The sequence below is a fragment of the Phodopus roborovskii genome, unplaced genomic scaffold (genome assembly GCF_943737965.1).
Source record: "Phodopus roborovskii unplaced genomic scaffold, PHOROB, whole genome shotgun sequence".
NCBI classification, from domain to species: domain Eukaryota; kingdom Metazoa; phylum Chordata; class Mammalia; order Rodentia; family Cricetidae; genus Phodopus; species Phodopus roborovskii.
The window spans coordinates 1952499-1966612 of record NW_026126439.1 but is presented as its reverse complement, the minus strand read 5'-3'; the positions used below and the strand labels follow the sequence as shown (position 1 = coordinate 1966612).

The 14114-nt window shown below is 45.1% G+C and overlaps 1 protein-coding gene across 1 annotated transcript in view; it reads left to right on the top strand.

Annotated features, from left to right (window-relative positions):
- The first annotated feature begins 5224 nt into the window (after nt 1–5224).
- The window catches only part of B4galt1 (beta-1,4-galactosyltransferase 1), a 46035-nt gene continuing 37145 nt past the window's right edge, over nt 5225–14114 (top strand). Inside the window, exon 1 of the mRNA XM_051187541.1 lies at nt 5225–5853. Coding sequence (XP_051043498.1) covers nt 5439–5853 — 415 coding nt within the window. The 5' untranslated portion in view covers nt 5225–5438. The remainder of the gene's footprint in view (nt 5854–14114) is intronic.

Below are 14114 nucleotides of genomic sequence, written 5' to 3'. Positions count from 1 at the left end.
AAGAAACTGACTGATGCAATGAAGTCTCTAGAAAGTTATTTGATTCAAGAAGTTCAGACACTCAAAGAAACAATGGTGAATCAGTTTTCTGAGTATTATAACATAAAGCACATAACTGGTATACCACACAATCCTACAGGACAAGCAGTGGTTGAGAGATCCAATAGTACTTTAAAAGAAATGCTCCATAAACAGGCAGGAGGAACCAAGACACCCAATCACAGATTACATAATGCTTTATTAACATTAAGCTTTCTTAATGCTGATGAAAAAGGAAACACAGCTGCATAAAGACACTGGACAATAGAAAAAAACTTCTGAACTAAATCAGCCAGTGTACTTCAAGGATGTATTGACCTCAGAATGGAAAGCAGGATATGTGTTAAGTTGGGGTAGGGGGTTTCAAATCTGTATCTACAGGAGAAGAAAAACTATGAATACCATCTAAGTTAATCAAGATCCGAGTTGAACATGAGAAACATCTTAATGAAGAGAAATGACAAGTCATCCAACAAATTAAGTCCCATGAGATGTGTGGAGACCTCTCAAAGGTAGGGGAAGTGTTCTGATCTTGTTCTTACAAGAAAACAGAGAAAACCTATCTTCAAACAGTCAAAAAACACTGAACATGTAGGTACCTACAGAAGAGAAGACAGCTCTCCAGAAACAGTCACTTAATGAAGAGGAATCTGATTTATGGTAAAAATATTTAATTCTAGTAAACTATTTCTAATCAGAAATCGATTTCTCTTTACCATCCAGTATTCCTGTAGTCCCAATTCATGTAAACCAGTGCTGACTTTGGAGTTGGATTTGGCTTTCCTTCTCTAAATTGTTAAGATTCATGGTTTCTGCCTTAAATCAAGAAGGCAATTGGTGTAAGGCAGAAGAAAACAAAATCTGGGGACTCATTTCTTATACACAATTTTCTCTCTGAAATCCTAATTTTATCACATACATTTTAATGCTTATTTTTGCCTTTCCCTAATTCATACCTTAAAACTTGAAAATTTTACTTTAATATTGATGTTTAAGTTTTCCACAAGGAATAATAACGATTCCTAACAGCAGTCTTTGAACTCTCCAGAAAGAAGATGGCCCCATGTCATCGTATCTACTTGACTCAACCTGATGCATCTGGACTACAAACCTCACCCTAAAACCGGTTTGAGACTGTTTTGCTTAAGACAACTCATGACTAGCTAGCTGTAATGGTGCACCTTCTTATTACACTCTGGCCAGAGTTTCAAATAGAACTATAGTCAAGAATTTTCTGCCACGCAGTGACTAGCTACATATGTCACAGCCAGTTCTGTTGAGAAATTTGGTTGCTAAAAATTTTCTTCCTACAGGATCCCATGGAGCAATCATCATCCCATTTCAGCAGGAAGTAACCTTAAGATAACGACTCCCCCTTTCCCTACCCTTGGAATTTGGGGATAATAGTCATCTTCTTTGGGTTGGTTTTAGTTATTTAGGGTCGGGTATGGAAGGTGATTCTTACACTTGGGTTTATCTTTTAGACAGGAATAGGGTATGGTTGGGAAAGGTATGGTTTAGATGGGATATAGGTAGATTAGCATATTTTCTTGTGAATTATTAAGAGTGAGATAATAGTATTTTACAGCTTACATTGTTATATATTCTTATTTGTGGTAAGCTATGTAAAATTAAGTTTATATTTTGTTATATTGTGTGAAATCTTTCCACTTATGTTTTATGCACATTATTTTTACCATATTCTATGTGTATATACTTTTACTTATGTTCAAGACATTTTGTATATTGATACAATTTATGCACATTTATTCTTGCCATATTCTATGCATGTATACTTTTCTTGTATTCAAGACATTTTGTATATTGATACAATTTGGGATATTTATCATGCTGCCATTTATAGTTCTACCTCTTGTCTTGACATTTCTACTCTACCTCTATTTTAGGGATTTATATGTATGTATATGTACATAGTTATATTGTTTAGGTATTTGTTCCTGCTTTACTCAGGGAAATTTCAATCAGTTTTTTAGCTAAGTTCCTGAGTATTACAGATTATCTTCACTCATGTTTCCTTTACCTATGAGATTAGTCAGACACAGATGCTTAATCTTCAATCACTTCATAGACATGCAGAACATGGCATTTAAATGTTTTAATATTAGTACTCTGTTGACATGAGACACTGTTGCTCCTGACAGCACCATGCACTTTCCTGAAAATATGTTGGACACTGTTGTTGCTCCTGCTGGAGTTCATTCTTGCCTTAGCTAATGGCCTCTTGGGCAAAGAACTGCCCCCACCTTGACCACTGATTTGGACATGCAGTCCTATGTGCTTGCAGGAGACAACTATAGAAGACTGCTGGACCTTGCCAAGTCAGGGTAAGACAGCCTTTCTACCTCCCTGCTTTTGTTGTGGTCTGTCAAGTTCTCTTGGCCTTAGCCAAAACTGGGTGTACCAACATTGCTGTGAGACCTTGGGTGACTGTCCAGGTAGCTTGCTGTTTCTGTCCTCACTGCACCTTTTGGAAGTTGCCCATCCATACTTCCTGTCCACCCTAGTATCATTATTTCCCTTCTCAGGTCTTGATGAGGTTGAAGATTAAACTATCACAACTATTATTCTCTCTTCCTAGTTAGCTATATTAGGTACTAGACTTAGGTTTTCCAGCTTAGGACAACTCTATTGTAAACTCTGTTATGCCTTCACCCTAGGACTAGATATGTAGGTCGTTTTGTTCTCGATTTTCCTTTTCTTAGAGCACACTTGTTATTCATGGTTTTGTATATAGTTTTGTATCAAGCCTAAATCTTTTCTTTAGACTAAAAGGGGAATTGTAGTGGGATATTCACTTTGTCTCCTTCTGTGGCACTGACCATGCCCATTGGTGGGTGGAGCCAGGGGTGGAAGTGACCTGTGGAAGGAGGTCTGAGGAGGAGCCGAGGAGAGGAGAGCATCCGGTGGAACTTGCTGGTGTTCATCTGTCTAGGTTGTAAGTTATTTCTCCCTGAATAAACATCTATTCAGCCTATTTGTTTATCCTGATTCTTATCTAAATGCAACAGTTTCCTTTTCCATTTACCATACTAAGACAACCATTTCTAGAAGCCAGGTATGGTGACTCACACCTATAATCCCACACTTGGGAGGTTGAGACAGAAGGGTTGTTATGAGAGTTCAAGGCCAGCCTGGGCTTCATAGAGAGTTCTAGGACAGCCTAGGCTATTGTGTGTGGGCTCCTGTCTTTAAAAAGAAAGAAAAGGAAGGAAGGAAGGTGTTTACAGGTATCCCTGGTCTTGATAATGTAGGCCTACTTATAACATTAGACTTATGAGGTGAGGCTGACGCAGGAGGATGCCAAGTTTGAGACCATCTGGGCTATGCAGAGACCCTAATCTGAAAACGCAACACAAGCAGGTTGAGCAGATTTTCCAGAAGAGTAATAGAGTAGTCCAAGAAGGTCTTCTCCATAAGGTAACATTTGAGGGATATGAATGAAATTTGAGGAAGAGTATTTCTGGTCAAGTGAAGAGCAGGTACAAAGGTCCTGAGACAGGAAGACTAGGGAGGGGTGGAAATAGGTAACTGTATAGAGCAATCTTTTGTTGTTGTTGTGTTTGGTTTGGTTTTTTTGAAACAGTTTCTATGAGTAGATTTGGAGCCAGCCTGTCCTGGAACTTGATCTGTAGACCAGGCTGGCCTTGAGCTCACAGAGATCCACCTGCCTCTGCCTCCCGAGTGCTGGGATTAACGGCGAACACCACCACTGCCTGGTTTAAAAGGCAATTTTATGATCCAGGCCAAGATGACGGTGGCTTGGTTTGTGATGATTGCAGAAGAGTTGCATGTGAACTCTGATAGCAGTGACAAATGTGCTGAGGGACTGGGAACAACATTTGGGAGCGAGGATAGCTTTCAGGTTTTGGTTGTTGGGAACTGGGCAAACAATGGTGCCTATTTCTGAGGGAGAAGAGGATGCAAGCAGACTGTAGGGATTCGGTTGTTATGGGCAGGATTTGTTCAGTTGAGATAATGAAGGAAGATGGAGGTTGGGGAAGAAATGTGGGCCAGAGACAGAAGATTTGGGTGTCATAAGCCTACAGTTAATAGGTTCACACCTAAGTAATAAGTAGAGACATTAAAAAAGCCTCAGGGAACATAGCCTAAGGACCCCACCAACAAATGGAGATGAGGAGGACAATCAAAAAAGAGGCTAGAGGAGTGGTCAGGAAAGAAATGGACATTTTATATGATTGCAACCAAATATCAAACAGCTCAGCCTGTTTTGAGACAGTTAACAACCCCTGTTTCAGTGCATATACTGGTTAACAATAAACTCCAAGTACAGGAGTAGCTGGGATTGATTAGTTAACATTTCTCATCTCAAGGGTTCTCACCGCAGGGCAAGGACACATGATTGTAGGGATGGGACTGGCAGAAAACTGCATTAATTCCCAATCAAGTCTAGAGAACAACCTGTTTTGCATCCTACACTGTCGCACCTAGAACCAAGCTGGGCTGGCCCCTGAAGTTCCCCAACTGGAACACCAAAGTGGGAGTTAAGCGACCTGGTCATTTCACTCATTGCAAGACTCCCCCGTAAGCCGCCGCTCCTTGCTCGTCCTCCTTACAGTCAGGCGGACCCAGAGGATCTTCGGAACGCCCCAGAGAATCCGTCCGCTGGCCTCGCGGGGCATCGAAGCTTGTTTCCTAGACGACCTTTCTCCGCTCCAGTTTCTCACTACCCCCAAGGGCTACCCGCCAGTCCTCTTGGCCTCACACGCTGCTGTCCCACACCCGAGTCTTTAGGTACGTCAGGAAGTGGTGGGCCGTCCGAGAGCAGCTCGTTGAACGAGGAGGCACGGTCTGAAGAGACTTATGCCCCACGATGAACGCTAGAAAGAAAAGCCGAGCGCCGCTGGGCGTGTGATGCCGGCTCAACCCCTGGATGCAGTTGGGCTGGCGGAGCGCCACGTTCAGTCCCCGGGAACCGCTGCGCGCTGCATCCCACCCTCCCGAGGGCCCGCCCCTCAAGCCCCGCCCTCCCTTAGCCGCCTGAAACCCCAGCAGAAGGTCCAGCCCCTCAGTCTCTTCCCCAGGCCTGGTCCCTCAAGCCCCGCCCTCCTCAGAAGACCCGCGTCTGGGCCCCGCCCCCTTAGGTTCCGCTCTCCTCGCCTTCTGAAAACCCGGTTGGGCCCCGCCCCCATCGGAGGCCCCGCCCCGTGCCCATCCGAGCCTGTGGCTCCCTGCTGGTCTCTCCCGAGTCCCGCGGCCCCGGGTGTCGGCTTTCCGCCGCAGGCGGCCGGCGCTGTGCTCCCTCACCCCCCCTCGGCCCCTCCCTCGATCTCTGCGGTCGGGTTGTCCCTGGCGGGTGGCCTGCGGGCGGGCCGCCCTCTCGGCCGTAGCCCACCCCCTCTTAAAGCCGCGGCGGGAAGATGAGGTTCCGTGAGCCGCTCCTGGGCGGCAGCGCCGCGATGCCGGGCGCGACCCTGCAGCGGGCCTGCCGCCTGCTCGTGGCCGTCTGCGCGCTGCACCTCGGCGTCACCCTGGTCTATTACCTCTCGGGCCGCGACCTGAGCCGCCTGCCCCAGCTAGTCGGGGTTTCCTCTACACTTCAGGGCGGCACGATCGGCGCCGCCGCCAACAAGCAGCCCCCAGGAGAGCTCCGGCCTCGGGGCGCGCGGCCGCCGCCTCCTGTAGGAGTCTCTTCGAAGCCTCGCCCGGGTCCCTACTCCAGCTCTGGTGCGGCTTTTGACCCCGGCCTGAAGAGCAACTTGACTTCGGTCCCACTGCCCCCTACCACTGCACTGTTGACGCTGCCCGCTTGCCCCGAGGAGTCCCCGCTGCTTGGTAAGAACTAGGATCCGAGGTCAAGGACCCCTCGGATTTTCTCAACAGGGTCCCCGGGAAGATTACCCTGTGATCTCTTTCAGGACTGGCAGCCTCCAGGTTTTGATCAATGTTTAATCCCCAAGATGGACTTCGGGGCTGACCCGGGAGAGGTTTGCTGGTGTCTCAGCAGCTGAGGCCCTGTTGGATAGCCCTCGGGCTCTTCTAGCCCCAGCGCCAGAGAAGGCCCTGGAAACACTCTTGTTCTGGCCTGTGGCTCAGGAAGTTTTAGACTTGGGGTCGGTTTAGGTTAGACGGTAGAATGAAAGTCTACTTCCAGTCTTGCCTACCCGTAGCAACACCGGTAGCAGCTTTTGAGGTTTGAGAACAGGACCGACAGTGAGCAAATCATCTCCTTCACCACCCTCTACACCGCTTTGACCTAGTGACTTAACTTTCTCTTTAAGGTTTCTTTTTGGTAAATGGAGATAATAAACCTCATCTTTTTTAGGGAGTTGTTTTGAAGGAGTAAATGAAACACTGTAACTAAGAGTTTAAATAATGAGGACGAACTTTTAGAAACTTGTTACAATTGTGGTATTTCCTCCTATTTGTAGGTCCTGGACCAAGGGGCCTTCCGTTCCCCCACCCCAAGTTCCTCCTCCTGAAGGTTCCTCTTAACCGAAGTGAGCAGGGCCCTCTCCAGGGGCAGAGAGGGCCTGTGTACTCAGGGGACTGGAGGGCTAAAATTAACCAGATGGCTGGGGGCTGCACTTTCTTTCCTGGCATTACTTGCCTAGCAGATCTGAACCCTGGCCTTCACCAGGCAGGGAGCGGGTAGATAAGTTTACATTTCTAGTACTAGGAGGCTGGCCCAGGGTAGACCTCTGACCTGAAGACCACAGGTTGCTGCCACTGTTACCAGCCAGGTGGATGCTCATTTTGAATGCCAGGTTTTAGAGAGTGTTGTTCGGAGGAGCCCCACCTCGCCACAAACAGGCAGGCAGACTACCAGTAGTTCAGTCACGTTCTCGGAGATCCCTGGCAGAGCAGGCCTTACTATAGTCTCTTACTCAATTTCCCCAGTAATTACTTAAGTATTTTCATATCAAGTTTGGGAGGAACCTCTTGGAATTGGCCAACATGAGCAGAAAATTGAATTCCTTTGGACTTGGTTGTTAATCTGGGAAACAGGAATAGTCCTATGGAAAGTGAAGTAGAATATTAGTCCTACTGATAAATGTTTGACTTCAGGCATATAGTATTCCTTCCTAGTGTGTAAAATAGGCTTGTCCGTGCTTACCTTACAGGGTTATTGTAGAACTAATTGAGATTGTGTACATAGTAGACAATACAAGATAGCAAGTATTCAGCAATACAGTTTGAGGTTTTGAAGTGCTGTTTTCTTAGACCTCTACGGAGGTGACACTAAAGAACACAGTGTAGACGGAAGTTTCTGTCCCGCCTGGTCCCTCAGCTGTCGTGGTCCCCAGACCAGAGTGTCTGGGCCTTTTGCTTTGCTTTTTTGGTTGTTGCCTGGCATTATGCAGATAAAAGACAAATTAGTAAAGTACTCAAGGGCCAGGGACATAGCTCAGTCAGTGGAGTGCTTGCCTATCATGTAGAGGGCCTTTTGTTTGATCCCAGCACCACATAAAACTGAGCATGGTGGTACATGCCAGTAAGTGTAGCAATTGAGAGGTGACAGCAGGATCAGAAGTTCAAGGTCATCTTCTTATGTGTAATAAGTGGAGGCTACCTTGGGAAACATCAGACCCTGATTCAAAATGAAAACCAGCTACCCATGTTTGTTTGGAGTATAGGGTCTTTCTCCTGAAATATGAGAGACAGTGGTGACTATAGTCTTAATGGGCTTGGTATGGTAATGTGGTGTTGCTAAATTAATTCTCAAATAGAAAGCTCAAAAGGACCTTCCTGAGAAAGGACAATTTAGGCAGTGTAGCCAGAGGCCTGGGCCTTTTCTAGTCTGTCTACCTCCATGTGACTTGCATGGGACTGATGTTTAGGCTTCTGCTGAGGCCACAACTGCAGAAATGAAGGTAGAAGTTTTATTTATTTGTTTGTTTGTTTAATTGAGCTCATAGATTTGAATGGTTAGGTGCAACTTTTGGAGGACAGTTCCTGGCTAGAAGGAATCTTAAGAAAGCTTTAAATCTGTCAGGGACTCTGTGTGTGTGTGTGTGGGGGGGTAGTTGAGCCCATCTGTTCCTCTGGGCAGGTGTCAGCCAAAGCCCTTGGCCGTGGTTTTGAGGCTGGTGGGAGAAAGCACCCCTGGGGGTTAGCATAGTGGCCCTTTCACTACTTGCAGTTCCTTTCCTTGACTTCCCTCTACTTTCTGGTGTCCAGCGGTCTAAGCCAGATGCTTGGATCTTTTTCAGTTGATAGCTGGTGACTTTGAGGTTGTAGGGGCCCACACCAGGCTGCTGTTAGGTTGCTGTTTGATCTGTCTTTGGCTCATCAGATAGGCTGAGGTTAGAATCGTACTTCTGCAGTATGTGTGGTTGGGGACTAACTGTATTGTTTGGAGTACTAGTGGTGGTGGGGATTCCTCTCCCCTTTGGGGCTAGTGTGAGTCCCTCGATACCCGTCCCATCCTCCATGATCCCAGTGTGGGCTACAGGGGTTAGTTGGCAATTCCTGAGAAGTTCTCCAACTTGCCCAGAAATTTCTAGTTAGTTCAGGCTTTTTCTTCTAGTGCTGGGACAGCCCCCAGGTAACTGTGTACCATGTACTCTACTGGCCATGGCAGTGAGGCTCTTTTCTGGTCACCTGGATCTTTGCCAGAGATGGGAGGAGCCACAGCCTTGAGGTTCTTTCCCGGAATGTTCATGTGTTTCCAGAGTGTTTTATCTGCTCGTATTTGGCACAGCTCACCATGATTTGACTGGCAGTGGCACAGGCATTTTGGGTGTGGTGTTGATGGAGAAGGTAGCACAGGCTGGATTAATTGGTGGAAGCAGTGTTGGCTGGCAGAGCTGGGGCCTGGGATAGATAGTACAGATCCTTCAAGGGGCAGTGAGTTCCAGGAAACTTAAACATTAGAAGCCCCTCTTGCCCAACTATGCTTTAAGGAGATACCCTTCATTTGTTCAAAAGGATTAGTGTGTGTGTGTGTGTGTGTGTTGCTTCTATTTATTTGTGTGAGTGTATATGTGAACCCACATGCCATGCTGTGAGTGTGGAGATTGGAGGACAGCTTGTGAGAGTCAATAGTTTTCTACCCTGTGGGTCTTCCAGTATATGGTTTTAGGGATGAAACTCATGTCAATCTTGTTTGCAAGCACCTTTATTTGCTAAGCCATCTAGAAACAAACAGGAACTTAGGTAACCAAGGCCCTGTTAGAGTACTTGTTCATTAGCCAATTTCCCTGATTTTTGAAGGGTCCTTTTAACTGAGCCTTTGCAATGGCTTGTGGTGTACTTGGTAGGTCTCTCTCTGCTGGACTCTTGGCTCTCAGGCATTTCTCTGTATCATGCTGCTGTCTTCACCCATGTGTGCACATGCAAACACAAGCAGGCTAATTAGAACAGCCTGTACTGTGAGACATTGGAGAGGTCTGTCCTTGACTTACCCATTCTGGGGTGACTCTTGGAACCTCATTACCCGCTGTTTTAGGGTGGAATCTCATTCTGGGTGTTAAAAAAGGTGCAGAGATCCTCACTTGGATGCAGATCTTGCAGCTTTGAATTTGGGTAACTAGTCCTTTGAGCCAGTTTTGTCTTGCTGCTTTTCTCTGGAGGCAATAGCGTAATGATGTACACACAGATCCCACTGTCTTTATCTAACAGTCATATTAGACATACCCTAACCTACCTAGAGCAGAGATGTTCGTTCCAGGAAAAGCGTTAGAAGCCCTCATCTCTCCCCATCTCAGCCACAGTCAGGTACTCATAAAGTAAAAACATGATTGCCAGAATTCTTCAGAAATATCCTCCATGACAGTCTGAATATTTTGTTTTGTTTTGTTTTCAAGATGGTTTCTCTGTGTAAACAGCATTGGCTGTCCTGGAACTCAGAGATCCTCCTACCTCTGCCTCCTAAGTGGTGGAATTGAAAGCATGCGCCACCACTGCCCAGCAGTCTGGATCTTTTTACGGTGAAACCTGGTCATTTTTCCCAAATAGCATTTTGGCAAGAAAAGTGATCCCTGCCTGTTGTTTATTCTGTACTTGCTAGGGATGTGGCTCAGTGGTTGCATATACGACATCTTGGGTTTAATCCCAGCACTGGGGAAAAAAAACCAACCGAAAAACCCCCAAACCATCCCAGGTTCTTTCTGAACAAGTATGGGAACCACCTTGGCTGGAGGGCATCAGATGATCTGATAGATGTTTCTTGGGATATGGAAAACAAGAGCCAAATGTGGACTTGAATTTAAACCATGGTTTCTTGGTTTAGCATTCCTAGAAGGGACTTGATGGTATTCTTGTCTCAGGTTAATGCCCAGAGAGATTTATCTAGAGGACCAGGAGTTGCCTTGATATGACCCAAAAATTGGAAAGAAGATCCTTGTAAGGCATGCATGTGCATCCCTTCCTCTGAAAGGACTTATGTGGATGTTGGGATGACTCTGGAAACTAAATTCATTTACAGTGTGTACTGTGTGGAGCTCTAGAGCTATAAGGAAGGAAAAGGGTCTCCCTTGTAGCAATTTACGATTTAGGTAAGAGAGACATAATTACTATTCTAATGTCTCTGAACTCTGTGTGTGTGTGGGGGTGTGTGTGCGCCCCTTTACTATCAAGAACATGCAAGGGTCTGCCTCAAAAGCTTTTGCTCAGGGTTCAGAAAGAGACACTACAATAAATGTAGGATCTTCTCATGTTCTTTCTATTCATGTGCTCATTATTGTTCTCTTTACTGTTCCCTATTCTAATTCTTTTGTCCTGATTGTCTATAATTCCCTAGCTCTAATTCTCTGTCTTTATTCTGATTGTCTGCTTTATTCTTTCTTCTTCATTTTCCTATTGACTTACTTTTTCTGCATTCTTATCCTTTTACATTTCTGCTCATTTCTTCCATCTTCTCTCTCCAGCTACTACCTCTCTAGTCTCCTCTCTCTTCAAATCTCTCTCCTCCCATAGGCTTAAAGCAAAGGATGAGAATTACAGTTAGCTTTTCATTGGTCAGAAGCACAGTGCTAGGCTAAGCTATAAAGGAAGAGCCATTTCCATGACAATATAAGGGTCCAAGGTTACTGAAGTGAGACTGTGACCAGAGGGGGTGGGGGTTGGTACAGTGAAATAAGCTTTGAGAGATAGGTCTATAGTTAATAGACTGTCGAGCAAAGAATAGGATGCTTTTCTTTTCTTTTTTCTCTTTACATGGGAAGGAAGCTTTATTGGGGGAAGGGAAGGGAGAGAGGGGAGAGAGACAGAGATCTGTCCGCCTCCTCAAACTAATGGCTAGAAGAGCACTTTTCTTAGTAACTGTGGTAGACTTCTGTGACTCTGACTTTGTGCAAGCTGTAAAGTTTTCTTTTTACAAAAAGCCTAGTTTGAACTTACTCTGAGGCAAAAGTGAACTTATTGTGTGCAATTAGTGTGAGTAAAAGAACAAGTCAGGCTCTTAAAGAGTCCACGGTTCCCGTGGGACAAATAGATCTATGAAGCATGTCTCAGTGTATATTCTATATATCAAAACTATATAACTTAATGAAAGGTCATCCTCTTGACCACCCACAGATATGTGTGCCCAGCAGACGGAATGTTTTCATGAGCTAAACACACAAGCAGTGGGAAAATGCCCAGAGCTGTTCTAGGGAAGAAGTGGCACATGAGAGAAATTACAGATACATTCAGAGGCAGTGGTCCTGTAGTCCTGATCATCTCCCTCAAAGTCTGGTGGGTCAACACCTTCCCTAACACTTCTAGCCTCGCTTCCTTTCATTCAGAAAGAAACTCAGGCTTGATATCAAGAGTTCTTCTGTCCTGGTTTTATTTGATTGTGTGGAAATTTTCCTTTTCTTTCCAAAGCCATCCATTAGCTGTGCTGGGTAATGTTTACTTGCTGCTTTATAAAGATTATAATGAGATATCAACAGCCATCTGCCTGGATATTATGGTCTTTGAGTAGCAGCAGGATAGGGATTTCCAAGCTAATTTAGGGGTTGAGAATGATGGGGCAGTTGTTGCCAAGTCAGTCTGAGCCCTCCCACAGATTCTACCCTGTGACCGTTCAGACTTTGGAAGCAATCAATAGACTCATCTTTGGCTCAGTGGCCTCAGGGTCTCTGTGAAAGGGGCCTGGTTATTTCTTTGGTCAACCTGATGATGATTCCTTTACTTCCCACTAATTTACTGCCTCTCTTTCTTATTCCCATTATTTGTTCCTGCCAAGAGAGACCAAAATTTTGCTTGAATCAATGTCTACTTGGAATTTGCAAGTTTTTTAAAAAATGTAATGGAGTGGTGATCTTTTATAAGAAAGTATGTGTAATTGTGTGTGTGTGTGTGTGTGTGTGTGTGTGTGTGTGTGTGTAGGCGTGCTTGCCATGACACCCTTGTGGAGGTCACAGGACAACTTTGGGTATTAGTCCTTGCCTTCTACTATGTTTGAGATGAGGTTTCTTGCAGGTTGCTATTGCCTACTCTGGGGCTGCCTGTCCTGTGCTCTGCTGGAATTCTCCTGTCAGACCTCATAAACTCAGTGTAGGAGCACTGAGAATATAACATGCTGTGTGGTTTGGCTTTTACTTGGGGACGCAAATTCAGGGTCTCATGATTTCACAGCAAGAACTTTATGCGCTAGGCCTTCTCTCCAGCTTTGGAGTAGACTTATGACAAACAGGCTTCCCTTTGAGAAGCTGATACTGTGATGGTTTTACATTGGATTCTGCCGTAGCCAATGTGCTCCCTGGGCCAGTGGCTAGTCAGGCCCTGCAACTTTGAAGGACCTTAGCAAGGCATAGGACTGAATTTCTTGATCTCTATAGAGCTAGCCTTCCTGTGTCTAAACTCTCCTAAAAGCTGACTGCAGCTGTGAGTTAAAAGACCTCAGTTGTGGAGCCTTTGTTTGTCTGGGTCTGTGCAGGGTGAGGTGAGGATGCCATTGTCCTGAGGAGTACCCTCTAAGTCCTGGTCTGAAAGCTTAGACATTTGTGATGGTTTGGCCCGATCTTAGTTCTAAGTGAACGTGGCCTAAAGGGATTTGTCCTTAGAAGACAGAGGAGTGAGTCACACACTCTCTGGTTCCACTTCCTTATACAAATGGAGGCCAGGGGCTGTGTCATTCATTGGCTGTTGCTGACTTCTCTGACAGTGATTTTAAGTATGTTCTGAGTTTATTGCGTAAGTGTGAAGATTGGCCTCATTGAGGTGTCAGGACAAAGGCTGTGGGCCCTCACCTTTGCTTCTTTCTTTTTGAAGAGAGGAGTAACCTTTCTTTTGTGGAAAGTAATGCAGGGGTTGGGGTATAACTCAATGTAGAGCATTTGTATGAAGTCCTGGATTTGATGATCTCCAGCTCTGAAAACATACAAAACCAGGCACACTGAAAATAATTTTCAAAGTTAAAAAAGAAAACTACTAAGTTTGAGGCCGGCCTGGTCTATAGAGCGAGTTCCAGGACTGCCAGAGGCTACACAGAGAAACCCTGTCTGAAAAAAACAAAACAAAACCAAACAAACAAAAAGGCAAGAAAATAAAGGTACATGCACATTCTTTTCACCTAAGATAAACAGGCCTCCCTGTTTTTTGCTAGTCTTTTCCGTCAAAGTGTTTAAGCAAAGTGCTATATGGCTGATACCTTGTTTCTGGATTTTTATGTTATTTGATACAAACTAGAATCATTTGGGAAGAGGGAACCTCAATTGAGAAAATGCTCCCATCAGATTAGCCTATTAGCCTATGAGTAAGCCTACGGTGCATTTCCTTAGTGACTGATGTATGTAAGAGGGCCCCATCCTTTGTGAGTGGTTCCACCCCTGGATAGATTATCCTGGATGCCATAAGGAAGTAGCCCAGCAAGCCATGAGACAGGAACAAGCCAATATGCAGCATCTCTACATGGCTTCTGCTTCAGTTTTAAGTGTAACCCTTTCCTCCCCAAGTTGCTTTTGATCATGGTCTCTATCACAATGGAAATTCTAAGACCCCCAGTGTAGCTGATATCATTACAGGAGGAAGAATAGACTGATACAATGTATCATGTAGATAGCCGGTGGTCGTCCTTTTTCATTTAAGCTTTTGTTACTGTCTTGGTCCTGCATTTTTTAAAAGATCACAGAGATGGGATAAGGGTGTAATTCAGTAGAAAGATG